The sequence below is a fragment of the Sciurus carolinensis genome, chromosome 2, assembly GCF_902686445.1.
Source record: "Sciurus carolinensis chromosome 2, mSciCar1.2, whole genome shotgun sequence".
Lineage (NCBI taxonomy): Eukaryota > Metazoa > Chordata > Mammalia > Rodentia > Sciuridae > Sciurus > Sciurus carolinensis.
This window is the reverse complement of record NC_062214.1, coordinates 95,544,202-95,567,733: the sequence shown is the minus strand read 5'-3', so window position 1 is coordinate 95,567,733 and position 23,532 is coordinate 95,544,202. Positions and strand designations below refer to the sequence as shown.

Here is a 23,532-nt window from a genome sequence, read left to right as displayed (position 1 = left end):
TAGCCCAGTACCTGGCATGCACACAGTAATCATTTAATAAGTAATTGTTAAACTAATTGTTAAACTAACTTAATAATTGATAAACTAACTTAAACTAGCAAAATATATACCTTCAGAATAAATACATTCAAAGAACCTTCTGAAAATTTTGCTTTAATTATTGTTTTAAAAAAAGTTTCTTTCCCACCTGACATAATATACATGAGTCTTTTTTACTTCCTTGACACCCTTATAAATACATTTTTAAGTGGAAACATGTCAAATACTTGAAAAGCAACGTGAACAAAGGTATATCAACAATCCCTTTTAAATACTGGACAAAGATTTATAATACTTTTCCATCAATTATACTTTTCTAGTGAAAAAAAATACTGAAAGCGTACTTTGGGTTGTTAATAAAATCACAAAATCTGAGCACCAAAACCAAATGATAAAAAGGGGTGGGAAGTAAGGAAAGAGGTTTTTATTTTATTTTGTCATCTGGAGATTGTACCCAGTGCCTTGAGCATGCTATACTAATACTTTACCACTGAGCTACACTCCCCAGTTCCCCTATCCTTTTTGGTTTTGTTATTATTTAAAGATAAGTTCTAGCTATATTGTTCACATTGGCCTCAAACTCCTGGGCTCAGGGTATTCTTTTATCTCAGTCTCCTCGGTAGCTGGGTTTACAGATGCATACTTCTGACCCTTAAAGGGAGTTTTAAAAGTCAAATTTACTGAAGCCAGATGTGATACTATATATCCATAAACCCAGCTACTCAAAAAGTTGAGGAAGGAAGATCAGATCTCTTGAGAGCAGGAGTTGAAAGCAAAACTGAGCAACACAGCAAGATCTAACAACAACAACAAAAAAAGTTAAATTCTCTCATTTAACAGGATTCCATGGGCTTTGTCCCCAGTACCAAAAAAAAAAAAAAAGAAAAGAAAAGAAAAAAAAAAAAAAAAAAGGCTTTTCCCATAATTTATTTTTTGTTTTGTTTTTTCCCATGCTGGGATTAAACCCAGGGCCTCACACATGCTAAGCACATTCTCTACCACTAAAGCTATATCCCCAGACCCAAGCTTTCCATAATTTCTAAGTTATAGATTAACATTAATTAGTTGACTTTGAATTAATCAGACACTGAAATTAAGAGCCCAAGATACAAATTTAAAATGACAGCATTTTTATCTGCAAATTCATTTATACACTTTTACTTTTCTTGACCATCACATAGCAAAAGGGCAGCAACTACTAAGTTATTTGCTAATCAAGATAAATGATCAAGAAAATAACAGTATACTATAATGTGGCATTAAAAAGTTAGACTGATAGAAAAATACTTTCCTCTAGTTACAAAATTATAAGAGTGCAAAAAATATTTAATTTAAAAAATTGCATTAGTCTGTAAGTAAGAAACCTTAAGTATAGAAATGCCTCATTTACTTGGCATAATCAATAAAGTTCTTATAATGTATGATTTTGAGTGAAAATCTAATATACAGAAATAAACTTCAATTTATCTTTAAAAAAAAACTGAGGATCATCTTGAATATTTATTAATGTACAGTTATAACACAATGACATTTTGCCATTCTCCAGTACCCAAGAAGACTTTTTTAAAAGCTATTTTATGACTTTTATAATTATTGTCTTCCCACCCTGTTGTCAGATGTAATTTTTCAGGTTAAGTGTGCCACCTAAGCCTCCTAACAACCTTCTTTTTTTTTTTTTTTGGTTCTGGGGACTTAACCCAGGGGCACTTTACTACTGAGCTACATTCCCAGACATTTGTTTATTTATTTATTTATTGACATGGTCTCTGCTGAGGTTGGCCTTGCTAAATTGCTGAGGTTGATCTGAAACTTGCAATCCTCCTACCTCAGCCTTCCAAACAGGAATGCACCACTGCACCCAGCTCCTAACAACTTTTTAAACTGATGTCGTAAGAGACATTTGTTAGAACTGAAGAAAATCAAATAGAATCTTATGAAGGAAAGGCCTGGAAAGATTTTCATATGAATGACTTCATCATATTATTTTTAGCTAATAAAATCTTTACTGTTTCTTTTTTGGTGTTTCCTACATTCTTATAAAACACAGTTAAGTTACTGTTAATTTCTTCCTTGGAAGATCAAAAAACTATAAGTCATCAAAAATTTTTAAAAACACTAACAGTTTGGAAACACTGAATGTCAAAATTTTATACCTTCAAAAAAATTTTTATACCTTTCAGAAGAAGTTCATTGTCGTAATTCACATTAAACATACATGTAAAGACAGGTCCAAGGATCACTTCATTTTTCAAAAGACCACTACCATTCACAATTCACTCATTCTCATCAGAATTTTTTTTAAAACAGGATAAAGAACAGGAAAAAATTTACTATATGTCTACGGCATGCGAGTATTAGGCTCAAAGAAGATCAAGGTAAATGACTCTTATTTAGGGATTATTTCTATAGAGATTGGGTTTAGACTTCTAGGGCAAAAGTAAGTGGCCCAGTCTGTGGAACGATGGGGAGAAGGATGTGCACAACCGGCAGAATTGCCTTGTGATGCAGATGAAATCTCCCAAGTAATAGTCACCTGTGGTCATCTCTGTCTGAACCAGTGGTCAGACCACCACCACCCCCAAATCTCTTCTTCCCTGATGTATAGCCATGATCTCAACTAACATCCAACCCCAGGAATCATTCAAATGTGAACCAAAGATCCAGAGCACAGGCAACGTGGCTGCTTTCTGAGTGTGGATCTCTAAGGGCATGGGCCCTAGATGACAAATTGGCAAGCTCTATTCGTAAAGAAGATCTAAGCATCTGCTAGTACTCTGGACAGCTAAAAGGAAAAGTACTCTCTTTTTCTCTGCCTCCAAGAATCTGAATTTTGTGTTCCCTCTTCTCAGGATATATATCTGCTTTTCTGAAATATCTGCTATGCTTTTCTTTTCTTTTCTTTTTCTTTTTTTATTTAACTGGGAATCAAATCCAGGACTTCAAGCATGTTATGCAAGCACTATACCACTGAGCTACATTCCCGGCCCCTACAATTTTCTTATACTTTTTAAAAAATATATACTTCTTTGTGTTAAAATTTTTTTAAAAATTAAAGAAAGGGATTATGTAAGGTTGAACTTACCATAAATATGTCCAGTGTAAATATGAGAGGTATCATAATCAAGTACTTTATTTGATGTTTCTACTTTAAATTCATCACTAAAAAGGGAAGTATCCCTCTTCATTCGTAGGTTGAAATGTCTGCAAATGGGATGGGAAGGGGAAAAAAACTGAAATTAAAAGAATCCAAAATGTAAACAATTATTTGTTATTTTAAAAAAATAAGTCTGAAAAATGTGAACTATGTCACACAATTTGTTAACTTGGGACATACAATGACCAAATTTTCTTACAAAAATGTCGTCAACCTAGTGGCTATGGTAGATTCCAAATAATATACAATTAAAACAATATCTAGGATATATTTTAAAATAATGCTGATGCGCCAGACCTTACACAGTAAAACAAGACCATTCAAACAACAACTAAGTTACTGGGAGAAAAAAACAAGCATCATGAACCAATTACTATTATTCACCACTATTTGTACCTGTCTTCTCTCTCCAATAACTCTGCAGTTTTACGATTTTCCCATAATTTTCAAAACTCAAATAAGTTAGTAAATAGCAAAGAGGCATCTACTTAAGATATTTAACATCTCTTCTCAGAAAGGCAAGTGTGCATGCTTTCTTTTATACAGACATCACACACACACACACACACACACACACACACACCACAAACTTTCAACTCCTTAGCTCTGGAGCTTCGAAATTCTTGCAAATTATAATTATGCCTTCTTTAATTTGATAATTGGAACTTTAAAAGACCAGGTTATTGCGTGAAATCGTGGTATTCTAATTGTCCTCTATAAGGGAGAGAGAAAGACCAAAATATCTAAGTGAATTAAATGACATTAGTCACTGATTTTAAGATATAATAAGAATGTAGGGAGCAGAATCAAACTTGAAATCAAATCTTAAGCCTGAAATTTATAGCTTAAGAATCCTATGAATGAAGACAATAAATTCTATCATCTTCTGGAATTATTTTAAGGATTAGAGATTATAAAGAATGTAAAATTAATAAAATGCTTGGTACACAGGAGATGCACAATAGATTGGCTATCATTACTAAACTCTTTCAAGTATGTCTTTTATAATTACTGTAATAGTCTTCACACAGATAATTTTTACTCAATGTTTATTGTGATAAATACAAAAGAAGTACGAGGGTCTACTATTTTATCTTACAAATATGTTCTGAAGAGTCATAGAACCATTGTTTAAAATGGCATAAATTTGCAACATATTGACTGGTATGAGTAATAAACACAAAGTCACTGTACTTGTACACTTGTGACATGAATAAACTAGTACAAACTCTATAGCAGGAAAACTGGTAAAAAAAAAAATTTAATTACAAAAGCACATGGTTGTTGATACAGGAATTCCATGTCTAGAATTTTATCTTATGCATACTTGCACATAAGTGAAATTACTTTCATACAAGACTATGATATAGTAAGAAATATATTGGCTTTTGCCCCAGTTCCTGGCACAAAGTTTCTAAAACCCTTGAATTATCCTGAAAGACAGAAGTATCCTTCACTCCTATTCAAAAGTCTGTTACAATCACATCTGAGTTTATAATAATGAAGTCACTGAGGGTGGGACCCCTAAACAGTTTAAGAATGGAGTTGCTCATCCAAAAGACCACGTGATTGGAGTATTGGAATATCAGTGCCAAGGGCTAGAAGAAGACTGAAGATTAAGATCTGCAAAAACTCCTAAACAAAGAATCTGATTAGATTCCAAAGTGGAGAACACACAGAGGTACTAGAAAGGTGCCACACCTAGAGGTATGGAAGTTCTGTGCCCCTTCCCACATACCTTATCTTTGGCATCTCTTCCATTTGGCTATGGCTATTGCATCCTTTATAATAAATTGGCATTAGTAAGGAAGTTATCTTCTTGAGTTCTGTGAGCAATTTTAGCAAATTAACTTTAGGAAGAAATGGTAGGAACCCCTGATTTACAGCAGGTTGGTCAAGAAGTACAGGACTTGAGACTGGTGTCTGAAGTCAGGTCAGTCTTGTGGAACTTAGCCCTTAAGTTATAGAGCCTGAGCTAAATCCAGGTAGTTACTGTTGAAACTGAATTAAATAAAATTGTGGAAGACCCAGTTGGTGTCTGGAGAATCAGGTGGTTATTGGTGTTAGAAAACACCACAGAAAGAATATTCACCTTACCACTGTGATTGGGAACTGAGTACAGGGGTACATGCCTATAACCCCAGTTATTCAGAAGGTTGAGGCAGGAAAATTCACGTTGGAGACCAGTCTCTGCATCTTAATGAGATCCTGTCTCAAGATAAATAATAAAAAGGTCTGGGCATGTAGCTTAGAGGTACAGTGCCCCTGGGTTTGATGCCCAGTCTCACAAACAAAAGGAAAGATTGGGAACACTAAAACTAGTTAAATAAACTGTGGTATTTCCATATAACTGTAAACCACAAAGCTGAAAAAAAGAATATAAAATTTTTACATGTAATGAAATTAAAGCTCCATAAATTTACATAAGCTTTAAAAGGGGGAGAGAGGTTCAGAAAAGGGACTAAGCCAGTTCTTCGAAATGAGCATCAGGGAATGAACATAAGCTTAAACCCACATTTTCTGAGGAGACCGTTTCTGTGTGAGATACACATTGCCAGAATATGCATCAAATCTCCTGAAGGATGCACAAGATAATTAATGACAATGGTTGTCTCCAAGAATGGGAAATGGGTACCGGGAAACAAGGAAGGGAAAGAGATTTTACTGTATATCCATTTGTACCTTTGGATAAGATATATGAATCTATTTCTTACTCAAAAAACAATGCAACTTGAGTTAACATCAATATATAAAAGGTAAAATACTGTCCTTTACAAAAAAGAATTCATTTCAATTTTCAAATAACTGTCTCAGAAATAAACAATGGAGACACTTTTACTAAACATGCCTTCTCATTTATAAATACTGTTTTTGAGTGATACATATGAAACAACTGTTTTCAGACAATAGGAAATAAGCACTGAAGGATGTGATCTCTGAACAAGGAAAAACAAATAGGATGAGCCAAGTGATTGCTCCAACTTTCTGCTTGGAATAACTTTAGAGAAGGGGTCTTACTATGTTGACCAGGCTGACCTCAAACTCCTGGGTTCAAGGGATTCTCCCTTCTCAGCCTTCTGAATAACTGGAATTATAGGCACCTGCCACTATGTCTCATTTGCCTGGAGGAACTTTCTGGACCACAACTCAAGAAAGAAGAAACCCAAGGATAGTACAGTGTATTTCTAAGTTGCAGAGACAGAGGAGGTATCTAGATTTTGCAGGGCAGAATAGGTGAAAGGAAGATACAACAATGAAAAAGAGCTTTAGAAATCTGCAAAATCTTACTGTATATCTTACTGTATATCTTACTGTATCTTTTGATCTTTGGCCAAATATGAATAAGGATGCATAAAGGAAGACAATAAGCAGGAAAAAGAACAATTACTGGTGAAGCTATTAGTCGACTAATTACAGGACTTTTTAAGAGATAGAGATACTTTCAAGTTCTGGTCAAGCACAGAAAGAGACTGTTGTCAATTAGTAGACAACCAAGAAAGGCCACTTCTTAAAAACAGGGGCAAACCAGTTCTAGAGTAAGGGCTACTTTTGACTTAGCATAAACAAAACTTAAAAAACAAGTCTCAAAAAGGGTTAAGTTGATACATAAGTTACAGTACTATCTAGCAAACAAACCACACTTTTAAAAAACTTAAAATAAAATCCAAACTCAGTTAAACTAAGGAACATCTTTATCATGGAATAGCATGTAGTAAAAAGGAACAAACTACTGACAAACACAAACTACTTGTACAAACCTAAAAAAGATTATGAGTGAAAAAAATCAATCTAAAAAAATGTTCATTGCACGATACCATTTATGTAACATTCATGAACAATATAATTATGGAGATATAGAACAAACTAATGGTTGTTAACCAATTCATGATTGTGGCTATAAAAGGATGAAAGATTCAGTGATGATAACAAAGCTGAGTATTTTGATTGTGGTGACAGTTACATGAGGCTACAGGCAATAAAACTACACAGAATTACAAACTCATGCATATACACATGGAACTGGTAAAATCTGAAAAAGCTGTATACATTGTGCCAATATCAATCTTAGTTTAGAAACTTAAGATTTTTTTATATTTGTATTAAAGTGTATTCAGTATATTTGTGTAAAGTTGTTAACACTGCGGAAAATTGGGTGAAGGGTGCCCAAGTCTTCCCTATACGTTTCTTTGAAATGTTCTGTGAATTAATACTTATTTTCAAAGAAAAAGTTATTTTAGGCCAGGTGCAGTACCACATGCCTGTAATCCCAGCAACTCAGGAGGCTAAGGCAGGGGATCACAAGTTCAAGGTCAGTCTGGGAAATTTAGCAAAACCCTAACTCAAAATAAAAATAAAAAAGGGCTGGGGATGTAGCCCAGAGGCAGAGCACTTGCTTAGCATATGCAAAGCCCTGGGTTCAATCCCTAGTACCACAAACACAGAGAAAAAAAATCATCAGAAATAAAAAGGAAAGAAATATAAACCAAATAAGAGCAGCAGGAAAAAAACAAAAATCAGTCAAGGGTTAAGGATGTAGTTCAGTGGTAGAGTACTTGTCTACATGCCTGAGGCCCTGCTTTGATCCCCTACACAGTCAAACAAAACAAAACACTAATGATGGAATAAGCAGACAAGAATTTTATTGTCTATATATTGTAAATATGTTCAAGAACATAAGAGTAAAACATGAAAAACATGAGCATAATGAGAAAATAAAAGCTACAAGAAGGGAAGGGCAGAAATGGGGGGGAAAAGAAGATAAAAGTAATATAAAAATAAATGTATCATGATCAAGTGAGTTTATTCCAGGAATGAGAGGGAGGTTTAACATTCTAAAATCAATCAGTATAATTCACCACATTTGAAAGGAAGAAAAATCACAAAATGGTCTCATTAATTGTAGAAAAAGCAACTGATAAATTTTAGCACACATTCAGGATGAGAATTTCTCAGCAAAACGAGGAAGACAGGAATTTCCTCAGTCAGATAAAATACATCTACAGAACACAAACTTCTAATATCATATTAAAGGAAAAAGGATGGGAATAAGACAAAGATGTTCACCCTTGCCACTTCTCTTCAACACTGTATGAAATGTCCCAATTAGTCAAAGTCCAGTTTAGAAATGAAGGAGTAAAATTGCTTTTAGTTAGAGACAACATAATCATCTATGTTGAAAATCCTAAAAGAACTACTGAAAAACTACTAGAAATACTAGAACTACTAGAAATAATTAGTTTAAAACAAAGTCACAGGAATAAGACCAATATGAGAAAAATATAATAGTTTATGTACTAGCAACAAACGAAGATAAAAATTTAAAAACCAAACCCCACTTACAATAGCATGTTTTAAAAGTACTTAGAAATACATTTAACAAAAGATATACAATGTCTCTACATTGAAAACTATGCAACACTGTTGAAAAAAACTAAAGAAAATGTAAGAATCTGAAGATTCAATAGTATTAGGATGTCAGGGTGGAGGTAGGGCACAGTAAAATAATGTGTGCTTAGCATTCATTGAAGTACTGGGTTCAATCCCCAATTTTAAAAAAAAAATGTAAACTGTTTCCAAATTATCTATAGATTCAACAAAATCTCAAAAATTCCAGATTTTACTATAGAAATTAACAAGGTAGCTCTAACATTTATACAGAAATGCAAAGGACCTAAAGTAGCAAAACAATTCTGGAAAGAAGAAGACTTACACTATCTGATTTTTAAGACTTACTGTGCTAGTTACCAGTTCACTGCCTCTGGGATCCTAATCTATACTATACTGCCTTGCTGGAACCTGTAAACACTCCTCCTTTGTCAGCTGTGGTAATAAGGTTCTCAGTAGAAGGCTCTGAAGTAGCAAAGTACCTTTCTTGCTGGTTCCATGGTACTTTCTTTCTTGGCACGCATCTGGAATACCCTCGACAAAATTTATTACTAGTTTGACTGGGGGGTCCTGTCGGTCAATATTGGCCTGCTATCCATGGACCAGCTCGGATTCAAAGCAGTTTCTCTGACAGGCTGCCATATCCTTGCCATCAATAGCTGAATCCCAACTTTGAGGAAAAGGGACCCAACCTCTTAATCTCCCTCAGTTCCAGCTTGCTTTTTTCTTTCTTTCATCCCTTTTTAGTAGTTAATTTTTTTTTTTTTTTTTTTTTTTGCGGTGTTGGCGATTGAACCCAGGGCCTTATACTTGCAAGGCACTCTACCAACTGAGCTATCTCACCAGCCCCAGTAGTTAATTTTTAAAAACATAATAATTCTTTATATTAAATTTTATTCTTCAAAATACTATATTTGTTTCTGACTCCTAAATGGACCCTGTTGGGTATATTTAGCTTTTAACAGTCCAGAAACAGACCTCATCACAGAAATCAAGGTAATTCAATGGAGAATGGATAGGCTTTTCAAAGAGTGCTAGAAGAGCTGATCTCCATATGAAAAATATTAAATGATCCTTCTATCATACAGAAAAGTTAAAATGAATTATATCCCAGACTTACAGGTAAAAACTAGAACTAAAACTAGGAGGAAAAGGTCATAGCCTGAAAAATCATAGTATCTTAACATACAAAGGCAAAAATCGTAAAAATATTTTTATAAAATGGACAATAAAAAATTCAAAACGTCTGCTCCTTGAGAGGTAATAAGAAAAAGAAAAGACAAGCTATAGTCTGGGAGAAAACATTTACAATACATATATCTGACTGTGAATTTATATCCAAAATATATAAAAACCTTTTACAGCTCAACAATAAGATGATCATTCAAAATTAAAAAGTCAACAATATGAACAAACCCTTCACAAAAGAAGAAACAGACTAACAAGTACATGGTAACCTACACAACATCACTAATCAACAGGAAAAAAACAAATTAAAATCAGAGTAAGATACTATCATATGCCTCCCTAGAGTAACATTTCCAAGTGCTGGTAGAATGTTGAGCACCTGGAACTCTCACATGTGGGCCAATGGAAATGTGAAATAGTACAACCACTACAGAAAACTGTTGGGCAGTTTCTTATAGTTAAACATACAAAAACCCCATGACCCAGCAATTCCACTCTAAGAGAAATGAAAACATAAAACTAATGTGTACACAAACAATTGGACACCAATGTCCATAGCAGCTTTACTCTCAATAGCCAAAATCTGCAAATAACCTAAATGTCTAACAGCAAGTAAAGAGACTGTGGCTTACTCATAGAATGGCAAACTACTTAGCATTAAAAAATTCAAACTTTTGAAAATATGCACTTTTGTGAAGGTACAAAAGAAAACACAAAAACCTATCTGTGGTGACAGAAAGCAGATCAGTTGTGTAGGGTGGCAAGAAACTAAGAGTCAATGATAGAGAACTTTTTGGTATGATGGAAACATTCTGTATATTGATCTGAATGATAGTTTCATAAGTCAAACTTACCTCAAACTATATACTTAATATGAATATACATTACTTCATGTAAATACAGCTCAGTAGGGTATACTTACTAGCTTCCAAAAGTGTGGCCCTTTTTGAACATTGTCTATTTTCTCTTGTCCTTAATTTCATGTCAATCTTAGCACCCTTTTATTTTAGGCATCTACTCACTTGCCAAAAACTATCACCAAAAAAACTCCTAGGGCTTTTCAGGTGCCCAAGGACTGTCATGGAAAAATACATTCTTAGAGCCTTAATGTTCCACCTACTGAAGGAAATCATCAACAAAACCAAACATGTCTAAGTGGGAATTCTATAAACAAAGGTTAAAACAGACTGTCCTGAATGAACAGGAATACTGTCTGAATTCTTGTTGCACCCAGGTGTCTTCAAATGATAAACAAGAAATTCTTGACCACATATAAGTACATGTACTGTATAAAGGACCACAGTATTTTTTAAAAATCATTGATTTATCATCACATATATACACTTTTCTTTCAATCTACTAGAGGTAGTTCTACCTCTAAAAAGATCCTCTAAAAGAGCATCTTTATTAAGTAGATTAAACATCCAGGGACTTATATTATTAGGAATTTATTTTTCAGTCAAATTGCTGTACCAGAAAAACATTGTAAGCCAGGGTATTCCATATGGAAAAAAAAAAAAAAAAAAGCTTCAGGAAGACATTTAAGTTCAATTTCAGTATAAGAAGTCTATGTAAAACTCCCACCCCCAAAGATAATCTCCCAACCCAAAAACTAATTCTACATCACTTCAATATCTCAGCACAAGTTAGATAAATACCCTCAAAGGATTACAGAATTTAAGAACACTTAAAGTGGGCTCCTTAGACCTTCATATTGATTTCATAAGAAAATCATCTCATACATAAAAAATATATTCCCACTGTTGATTTAAATTAGATTAAAACCACATATAGGGCTGGCACTGTGGCCCAGTGGCAGAGCACTTGCCCAGCATGTGTGAGATACTGGGTTCAAGTCCCAGCACCACATATAAATGAATGAATAAAATAAAGGTCTCTCAACATCTAAAAAAGTATTTTAAAAAAAGAACCACATATAAAACAAGCTTTCAATTATCCATGCAGAGTCAAGCTGTAGTACAGATAATAAAACAATTAAATTTAGAATATATCCCAAAATTCACAGCTTTTATTAATATAAAAATTAATTTGCATCAACAGAAGAAGGAATAAGGGAGAGCCTGGAAGGTTGGTAAATGACAGAAATAATCCAGAAAATTAAGTGTGTCACTATCTGTAAAATAAACTACAAATGAATTATCAGGAGTTGGACATAATTTAACTAAGCCACAGGATTCCAATTTTCTGATTTTAATTCTTTCACCATCTGTGTGATAGTTCAAATCTTTATGCTATTTTATATTTTATAAAGTGCAAATCCTTTACAGTATTCCTGTTGAATAATATAAAATAATAATAAAAAGTAACTGAAAAACCACATACTACCTTCTTAATTTTTCAACAAGCTCTTAATAAAAAAGTATTGCAGAACAACCTGATTTTTGTTTAACACTCAGGTCAAGGGTCAGAAAAACGACAGTGAATACTATTGTATAAAAATCATTATATTACAGAAAAACAATCTGGTGCCTCCTCAGAAAGTTAAAACAAAGAATTGCCATGATCCAGCAACTCTACTTTGAAGTAATACCCAAACGAATTGAAAGCAGGAACTCAGATACTTATACACCAGTGTTCACAGCAACATCACTCATAATAGCCAAAAGATGGGAAAAAAAACAATGTCCATTAAAAGATACATTAAAATGTATATATGAGTGATACATGCACATATTATTATTCAGTCTTAAATAGTAATGAAATTCTCAACGTGCTACAACATGGAGGAGGAGCCTTATAAAATCTGACGTAAGTTAGTGAAATAAGCCAAAACATTTTGGCAAATGAAATTAAATCATAAATATTCTGATGCCACTTATATGTGGTACCTAGAATAGGCAAATTCGAGACAAAAAGAATGGGTGGAGTAGGTAGGGTGGTATATGTTTGTAGTCCCAACTACCCAGGAGGTTGAGAAGGGAGGATTGCTTGGAGCCCAGGACAGCCTAGGAAACAAAGCAAAACACCATAAAACACACACACACAGAGAGAATGGTTGGTTGCTAGGGGCTCAAGGAAAAGGAAAATAGGAATTTGCTATTTAATAGGTATATGATTTCTGTTTAGGACAATGAAAAAACTTTGGAAATAAGGCAATGGTTATACAACAATGAATACACAAAATGTCACTGAATTAACTGTACACTTAAAATTGGTTAAAATGGTAAATTTTATGCTATTTTGCTACAGTGAAATTTTTTTTTTAATGTTTAAAAAATCATTATATTCTGAAAGTTGACCACCTTTTTATTTAGATGGGGTGGAGTAGGGGTCCTCACTAAATTGCCCAGGCTGGCCACAAATTTGTGATCTTCCTGCGTCAGCCTCTTGAATCACTGGGATTGCAGGTGAGCATCACTGTGCCCACATATGGTTGGTCACAATTCTTAATGGTAAAAGACTGGAGAGATTTGGTTGAGATAATGGTATTATAAAGATGGTGAGAGTATAACATTCTTCTGACATTTATCTAGAGCTTTACAGTTTTTCAGAACACTTTTACATATGCTACTTCATCTATCCTCACAGTCTCAGTGCAAAGGAGGCATGATGCATATTTTTATCAAAGAGTCTGACTCAAGGTCATGAGGTTAGAATCAGCACTAAAACTCTGGTATTTGGTTGCTGCATATTACTCTTTCTACTGTACTAAAAATGCTTCTCAAGGATACAATGAAAAAAAGGTCAAGCTAAGACATGCTGAATATTGCAGTAGTCTTAATATGATCATACTCTACCAAGCAGTCACCTTTTAAAATCTAAACAAATGCATATAGGATACAGAAATGAAAATAACATATAAACTCCTTTGACTTTCACTGAAAATTGTGCATTACAACACCATAAGAAATTCTGATTATTAATGCTGAAGCCACTTTCAAACATTATAACTAAACTGTCCCCTTTCACAAAGTTTCTTTCTACAAATTTGGTTCTTTTTATTGTTATTATAACATATGACACTACCATTAAAGATAAACATAATTCCTTCAAGGAGGTGGATGACTCACATAAAGAACATTATTAGTGCATAAAGCCCTGGGTTCAGTCCCCAGCACCGGAAAAAAAAAAAAATGTACATTATTAGTAACTGGGAATGTTTTCCTAACCTCACATGTATTTATTTACTTATTTATGGTATTTTTGGTACTGGGATTAAACCCAGGTATACTTTAACCACATCTCTAACCCTTCTAATTTTTTTTTGAGACAGTGTCTCGCTAAGTTGCTGAGGCTGGCCTCAAACTTGCAATCCTCCTGCCTCAGTCTCCCAAGTCACTAGGATTATAGGTGTTTGTCACCATGCTCAGTTACTCTCACATTTAGTTGCTGTAGTGGATTTTATGGATCAATAGTATTTTGTCTCTCATCTTGATTACAGTAGTTCTATTATAATTTTGTTGGTTTTCCTCAGTGACATTTAAGTAAAGAATAAGGCAAAGTTATTAAAGGGCAAAATTAGTTAAAAAACAACAGCAATCTGAAAAAATACCAAAGTGATGCTGATTTGCCAGTCCCAGTACTCTGAATATGCAATTGCACCATGTAGTCATAATAGGTGGCTTTCCTTTCTCAAAACTTTAGGTAAGTATTCTATATCCAAACCAGACAAGTAACAGAGGTAGTAGAACACTTTTGGTGTACAGGAACAACAACAACAAAAAAAAAAAAGTTAGGATATTATTCCTTAAGTTCTCTGGAGCATCGTGTACCTTCTATTTTTTTATACAAAGAGGTACCTTTCTCAACTGGGCAGGTTGGCACACACCTGTAATCCTGGCTACTTGGGAGGCTGAAGCAGGAGCACAGCAAGTTCAAGGCTAGCCCTGACAACTTAGCAAGACCCTATCTCAAAATAAAAAAGCTGGGGTCAATCCCCAGTACTGCAAAAGAGAGAGAAACAGAAAGAGAAAGGTACTTTTTTTTATATAAGTTAGAACGCATCAAATATAGAGTAAAAAGCAGTTGCATTTTCCCACAAGACTATTCTCTTAGCTAAAGACAGTGTGGCTCTGATTCTCAGAAGAAAATGGCAGCAGATGAAGGGTGCATACTGTGCTGAAAACATGACAGAATGAAAAGCCTCAACTAATGAAGTACCTTGGGAACGAAGAGGGAGTTTAAGAATAAACCTTGTTTTAAGTTTTACTGGAGTAATCTAAGAGTCCCAGATACCCGGGCTATCTTGATAAATAGAGATCTATCTTATCTAAATAAAACAGGCTTATGGTAGGACTGCATTAGTGACTAGTAGGAATAACTGCTTAACTAAGGCATCCCTTAGATGTCTCCAGCTAGTCATTTGCTCTAAGACTTCTTAATCTTCTTCTTAATAAAGATGCTTGAAAGAGTCTCTTCATTCAAATTTTTTTCTTTTACTTTTTTTTCCCCTCCAGTACTGAAATGGAACCCAGGGCCTAACGTATGCTAGGCAAGAGGTCTACTATGGAACTACATCCCCATTTTGAAACAGGGTCTCACTAAAATTGCCCAGGCTGGACTCAGACTCATGATCCTCCAGCTCAGTTCCTAAGTAGCTAGTAGTATAAGTATATGCTACCACACCTGGTCCAAATCCTTTTTTAAGACAAGTTGCCAATATTAACACTAAATATTATTATGAGTCAATTATCAAAGTTACTTACACTAGCACTTTTTTTTTTTTTCAAATCATCCTACAGAAATCCAACATGGGGGCTGGGGGGAGACTCATGTGCATCCTGCTAAGCCATACCTGAGGGCATTCTCCACAGAAATTCTAGGGCTCTATAGTTTGAAAACTATAGATCCAAGCTAAGTTGATAGCCCTGAGGCAAATAAATTACCTCAAATAAGCAGAAATACATAAACAAGAACATACAAAAATTACCAAAGATAATAAAAGTGAAACTAAAACTTCAGCTAAAATTAATAACTTTATCCTATGTAAGAAGACAAACAGAATAGTGTTAGTCATTCTGATATAAAGGAAAGCCCACAGCAAAAATATGCCATGAAAGCATGATTATAGAATACAAAATTGAATGTATTACACATGAATGAAGATTAAATTTATCTATTGAAGAGGAAAAAATGGTCTACATTGGGTATCTGAATAATTTCTTTACCCTTATACCTGACTACAATATATCCAAGTCTGGACTATTCTCTGTAATTAGATCTAGTAAGAGCAAATAGAATTAAAGAGATTCAAAGAATAAGTCACATGCATTAAGATAACAGGAGGAATTTTAGGCACAATAGTGCACACCTGTAATCCCAGTGACTCTGGAGGCTGAGGAAAGAGGACCACAAATTTGAGGACAGCCTGTCTAAAAATAATAAATAAAAAGAGTTGGAGACAGAAATGTAGCTCAGTGATAAAGTACCCTGAGTTCAATCCCCAGTACCAAAAAAAAAAAAAAAAAAAAAAAAAAAAAAAGATATTAGGTCTGTTCAGTAGGATGGAAACAAGAAGCAAATTACCACTCACCTCCCTGAAACATTCTTTTCCTTGGCCTCTACAAAATCATGCTCTCAAATTTTCTTTTATTTTTCTTACCACTCTTTAGTCTCTGCATCCTCTCCACCAGTAAATCCCCAACTAGAATGCTGGCATTTAGTGGAGCTTTCTCCTAGGCCCTCTTCATAAATTTCATGTAACATATGCAAAATTAAACTTAAGACCTCTCCTTATGTTTATAGCAGTTCCAGTAGCTATAACTAATTATACCTGAACATTCTTAAATGTAATTGTGTCAAATGAATATATTTAGTTTATTGGTCTTATTATAATATTCTTGTTGAACTTACATCAAGTCCAAAAACTAAAAGAAGCTTGATAGTACTGTAATATTTTTTAACTGATGCCTTATTTCAGAAATTGGACTCAGTAGCTACCTATTTGTTCAAACCAGAAAACAGTCTAAACACCTCTTTATACCTTAGTATAAACAAGTCCTATTAATTCTACCCTCAAAATATCTCTCAAGGGGCTGGGATTGTGGCTTTGTGGTAGAGCACTTGCCTAGATGTGTGAGGCACTGGGTTAGGGTCTCAGCACCACATACAAATAAATAAATAAAGATTCACCGACAACTAATAAAAATATTTTTTTAAATCTCTCAAATCCATTCACATTGTCATAATCTCTAGCATCATCTTAATCCAAACCACAGCCTCCCATGAGGACTAGTGCAACCGTTTCCAGACCTGCTTCAACCATCTAGTCTTTCTAATTTTATTTTTTTCTTTTTGATACTGGGATTGAACTCAGGGGTACTTTTACCACTGAGCTACATCCTCAGCCCTTTTTATTTTGAGACAGGGTCTCACTAAATTGTGTAGGGCCTGGTTAAACTGCTGAGGCTGGCCTCAAACTTGTGATCCTTCTGCCTCAGCCTCTCAAACTGCTGGGATTACAGGTATGTATCACCACACTGGCTAGTCTTTTTACCTTCTTTAAAGTATCCTTCATTCTCATCCAGAGTAGACTTTTTAAGCCTCTTAAAGTTATCATTAAAAATTGTCCATGGCTAAATCACCATGACTGACAAATACTTTCAAAGATTTGGGTTCATGTATACATCTCAAGTCTCAACTCTCCCTCATATTTTAAACACCAGTCATACTGAAATTCCTTTAATTCCAAGAACAAGTCATGTTTCATCTCAGTATCTTTGTCCAAAGGACATTTCCTCCCCTTTTTTGGTCTAAAACACCTTATCTAGTCATCCTTCTGGTGTCAGTTAAATGCCATTTCCTAAAAGTGGCCTTCCCTGTCCCCTAAATAAGATGGTATCCCTCCCTCTCTACTGCCACAGCAATTTTCTGAGCATTCCTTTCTTAACAGTTATCACAGCTGTCATTCCTAAACCAATACTTATCTGACTGTCCCATGAGCCCATATACTCCACATAGCAAGGACTGGTCTTGTTTGGCTACTCTATTCTTAATGATTACTTAGTGCCTGAAATATAACAAATGTTTAATAAAAACATAAAACAACAACTGGGTTGAAATAAAACATGCAAGTTGACTCAGTAAATTATGGCATATTAAAACTACAGAAATATCTCTTATAGCTCAAACCTAAAATTAACAGAAATATATAATGTGTTTGTTTGTTCAATCCAGAGATCAAGATTTGTTTAACTTAACTTGTGGTTGAAAGCTTCTTAAAAAAAAAAATAATAATCTGACAACAAATCCTGTTACACAATGCAACTACTGGTCCCACACCATTATTACTAAAAATCTTGATTTGTTGGTTCAGTACAGAATGTCTGGAAATTTGCTAGCACAAAGTGATTATGTCTTCAGATTTCAGAGATGCACACAAAATACAAGTATCAAAAATACTTGTCAACAAGTGGAAATAGAAAAGTAATCAGTATTCAGTAATGATTTCAAAAGGAAACTACACGTGATTACTAAAGAAATTTAAACTTATTACTTAGTTTAAAATTATCACTATACTACTACACAAGGTTTCACTGATACTTAATAAAACAACCCAAACAAGCACAATGTAATAAAAACAATAAACAAATTCATTCAACACAGTTTCTATAAAGGATGTTCAAGTGTAAGGAAACAGGATAAAAATTTAAAGAAATTTTAGATAAAATCCTTACTATATTAAGAAGTAGCAAAACAACCTGACATGGGACTTAATCCCTTAAAGAACAGGAAAAAAAATCAAACTTAGCCATAAACTTGGATTAAATCACAGCTAGAGTACTTATTTCACAAGACTCAACTGCAAGGGCAACGTTTTAGTATGAAATATAACTTACAATTAAGGAAAATAACAGATAGGCTTCTCTACTACACATATGCCTAATTTTTGACATTCACTATCTAGGCCAACAACCTCAGAAACTTAAGTTACTAGCAATACCAATAATCAAGCAATTGATTCAAACCTGTTTGAGATTATTTTATAGAGGAAAGGATTTATCCAAAGAATTAAAAACAGCCAGAAAAACACTTTTATACTCTTTTCTGCAATTCCCTTTGCAAAGCAGGAAGAAGAAAATTCAGTTGAATTAAAAAAAAAAAAAAAAGATTCATTCCCCTCTTTTTCCAGGCAATCCCTGGTTAGTGCTTTCAAAACATGTAAGAGAAAAATATTTCATGTTAAAATCATATCTATGAAGCTAAACTCAAAGCAATGATCAGTTCCCAGGAACCTATAGTCATATAAAATTCATATAACCTTTAAGTCATACAAAATTTACATGTTTTAAGTCATACAAAATTTACATGAACTCTACTCAACTCTGGCTTTTTCTTATGTTTCAGAAATTCAAGCAAAGAGCATTCCTTCAGATTTCTTTAAAAACATATTTACTAGAGTTTTAATTTCTATATAGACGAAACAATAAAGAACAAAATATACTACATCCTAAAATATCCACTACTGAGACATCACTGTGAAGTGTACTTAAACAAACACATTGGCTATATGGTACCTGACACAAACTAAGTACAAAAGAAATACCGTTTTTCCCTTTGGGAATTTTTACTGATATTTGTTCAAATTTTGCTGGCATAAATTTAACTAAACAAGTCAGTGTTTTCCTGCTTTTGTTTTTCCACACCCACAACAACAGCATTTGTACACAATTCGAATTTATTCTCTACCCCTTTTTTAAAAAAGCAGGCATCCAATTATACTTTCTGGATTCTTACATATGGTCCTTCAAATGTGTTGGCTTGTCTAAAGAGGTCAAAGTTTCTGCTACCTAACTCATGATAGGACAGAGATAAAGACCAAGATACCTCCAAACTAACTCAAAGAAATATTGTCATATTATGTAGAACCAAGACTATATTATAGAATTATATTATATTATATTATATTATAATTATATTATATTATAAACAATATTAAACCTGGATTTTACAAAAATCACATTAGCAAAATTCCTAAAGCAGTTATAGTTCACTGGTATCATGGCAAGGCTAAAATACATGATAGTCAAGTCAGGAATACTTGATAGTTAAACCAGGAATATATGATAGTTAAGGCAGGATACAACATGTATTTAAGAAGACTAAAGAATACTAGTATTTAAGAAGACTAAAGGAAATATAGCCCCTACTAACATGTTCATATATACTTTCTGCATGAATTCAAGGATTGAGAGAAAACAAATGTTCTGAAACTATTATTAAAATTCTGTCTGTTCATAATATGATAAATCTGCCTACTACTTAGCAATTAAGAACAACTGCTATGGAGTTGGGGGTTGTAGTTCAGTGGTAGAATGATTGCCTAGCATGCATGAGACCCCAGATTCAATTCCCAGCATTGTGGGCAGGGAGCAATAAAGAAAACCAACTGCTGCAGAGGATGAGATATTACAGAGCATACAATATGTCAGTAGAAAACCTATCTCAGTGTACTTCACTATCCACCAAATTGAATATGCCATGAGCAATGGATTGTTTACTTTTATTTCTGATTTCTATGATTAGGGCCAATCCTAAACAAAAATACTGGTTATATACTTCCCCTGTCAGCAATTTATGCTTATAACTCTTATTCCTTCTTCCTTCCCTCCTTCATTACTTCCCTCAATATAATTTAAATGATTATCATCCATGTAAAAAAAAGTGAATAAAACTCAGGTTCTACATTTCAAGTTCATAAGGAACAAGAGACATGCTTATAAACAGTTATCATAAAATGTGATAAATACTATAACTTACATACAACACAACATTGCAGTGAGCAATCCCATTTATCAGAGCTCACCCAAATGAAGCCATTTCAGAAATCTAGAAAATTGATTCTTTGTTTCTAAGCATAGGTAAGAGATCTATTTTATCCTAGTACCTATTTTCAAAATATTTTGTTTTAAAACACCTCTTTCCTCAACAACTGTAGCACTAGCTCAAACAGAACTTTAATTTTCAAGCAACTTTATAACTTTATTTCAAGAGCAATAGCTTTTCATGGAATTCTTAAGATTCTGGGTTTGGAAGAATCTAAACATTTATTCAATAACTGTAAACCTGCAATGTAATACATACTGTATTATTTAGGAAATTTAAAAGCAAAGTTGAAAGAAGTCTGTTGGTTCATGTGCTTAGGTATAAATAAACACAAAGAATTACTTTAGTACTGGAACATACACAGAGTCTGGGCTAGAACTCAAATATAAGTCATAATTGTCCATCTCAACAGAACCCTTTCCAAGTATATTTGTCTTTGTATATTTAAGTTAACTGCACAATATGTAACATAGTCTGTAATTGATTAAGTTGATTATTTGATTCTGGAGTAGTCCTCCTATGTGAACAGGAGAAACAGACTCTTCTTTATATTTTAAAAGGATGAAAAGTAGATAACAAGTCTAGCCACAGTACATAAGATACAACATATTTTATAGGACAGGATACAGCAGCTCAAGTCTTCCCTACAATACATTCATAAGAAATACAAATATAAATACAAAAAAATTTAAAATACAATGCAAATTATCATTTTCCAAATAAGTAATTATTTGCATACAGATACAAATGCTATTAGGAGGAAATATGGTGTACCAAACTGGTATTTATTGTATCTACAGTGGAGGAGGAGAGACCTCATAAGGAAATCAAACACACTAATCCAATCATTTTGTAGGCCTATTTCAAGGAAAGGGAAAAATTAAACAATCAAACCAACATATTTTTAACTATGAAAATTACAAAAAACAATTTTTAGGGCCAAATCCTGTGAGTGTGAATATTCAAATATACCAGTTGAGAAAACAAAATATCTGAAATTGGATCAATTATAGAAAATGTAATATGTTTATAGAGTTAATTAAACAGATTTCTGTTAAAAGTACCCTAAGATGATCAATGCACATGAGACTAATTTACATAAGATTTTCTAGTTCCAGCCCCTCTGTTTAGAGCCTCAATCAGAAATTCTCCCTCCTTTAAATATCTATGGTATATTATCCCCAAAGCACCATATCATATTTTTCTCTTATCCAATGACTTGTGCACATTTACTGTTCCTATCAGATCTATGTTTGATTTATCTTTCCATCATCCCCAGGGTAGACTAAGTAATTTTTAACTAGCAGTCAAATGTTTTGGATACTTACTCTTATCATCTCTCTCATTTGTTTACACACACAGAAAGAAGCTAGAGATCTGGTTTTGTCACATAATATGCAATATGTGATAAAACTAATAAAAATCTAAAGATGTAATAGGAATGTGGTATCCAAATCACGGGCAACTAGAATCTCCTTTTAATAATCAGACCACATCGAAGTATAATATTAAGTATATTTTGAGAGATCACTAAAAACTTATGAAGGCTAATAATTGCTCATTATTTCATAGTACTAATAAAGAACGGGTCATTTTTAAGTATCTGAACTGAAGAATCATAAAATTTTACATGAATTGCTATTGTAATATGGAAAATATGTTAAATTAAATAATAAACTTACTCTCACAGGCAAAATACTTTTTTATATATTATAAAAATAATTTATAAGTTTTATAGCATTTCTAATTATCTGACTTTTTAATCCATTAAAATCTTTGCTGCTGGGTATGGTGGTGTACACTTGTAATCCCAATAACTAATAGGCTGAGGCAGGAGGATTGTAAGTCTCAACAACTTACTAAGACCATTTCTCAAAATAAAATAAAATAAAATAAATGAAAAAAGAAAAGAAAAAAGAAAAAGAAAAACAGGGTGGGAGCACTAGGGATGGAGTTCAAAGGTTCAGTGCCCAATACTGAAAAATAAAAACAATTTAAAAAAAAGAAAAAAAAGAAAAGAAAATCTTTCCTAAGCACCTGTATACTATATATGCAATATAATGGACAATAATAAATGGTAACCAGGGTGCTTGCATATGAGAAACAAAAAACACAGCTGTAGAAAAATAAATAGTACACACATGAAAAGGAAGGGAACACAAATCAAATACCAATGGCACATATAACGAATTTTAAAGTTCAGAGGAAGGGGTAAAATGTGTAAGAGGCAGAAGTTGAATTGTATGTTAAAATATAAACAGGGATTTTAGGTAAATGCCACAGAGAAAAAATTGTACATATACAGCAAACACTCAGACCATTCTGGGTGAAAAAGACATTTGATGCTAGGAGATGGAATAAAGTTAAGCTTAGAATAACATGCTCTGATTAATTTACAGAGAAACCTTAAAGGCAAATTAGGCCTAGCTAATAATGGAAGCCTTTGGTTCAATAAGCTGCCATGAAATTGGAAGCATGTTGGGAAGAGTCATACTTGTAAAGTATGCAGACTAGCTTTAACGATAGAATAGAAACTGAGAAACCTATTGGGAAGTGAATAACATAGGTCTCAATCCAGGTTATACCAGTATAAAAAGAATAGATTTGATAATTATTGCAGGCAAGAGAGGGCCCAACAAAGATATCAAAGATTTTATATCTAAGTATGCCAACAAAGAAAGGGAGGAAAGAGAAAAAAAAAACAGGATTTTGAATATGCACTGTGTAAGTTAAATTATTTAAATTCTCTGGGCCTTAGTTCCCTCAGATACAAAGAAATACTTACCTTTCTTGGTGTTGAGAAGATTAAGAAAATGCACATAAAGCATTAAGAACACAAAAGGCAGGGCTGGGGTTGTGGCTCAGGGGTAGAGCGCTTGCCTGGCATGTGTGAGGCACTGGGTTCAATTCTCAGCACCACATATAAATAAATGAATAAAATAAATGTCTACAACATCTTAAAAATATTGTTTAAATAAAGA

General features: G+C 33.5%; 1 protein-coding gene across 2 annotated transcripts in view; it reads right to left on the bottom strand.

Annotated features, from left to right (window-relative positions):
* Positions 1-23,532, bottom strand: part of Adam10 (ADAM metallopeptidase domain 10) — a 135,734-nt gene that overhangs the window by 81,056 nt on the left and 31,146 nt on the right. For both annotated transcript variants that reach the window (XR_007107010.1, XM_047539059.1), the window contains exon 3: positions 3,122-3,240. Coding sequence is in view for 1 of the 2 variants with exons in the window: in XM_047539059.1 (XP_047395015.1) it covers positions 3,122-3,240 (119 nt within the window). In the remaining variant the exon portion in view is untranslated. The remainder of the gene's footprint in view (positions 1-3,121; positions 3,241-23,532) is intronic.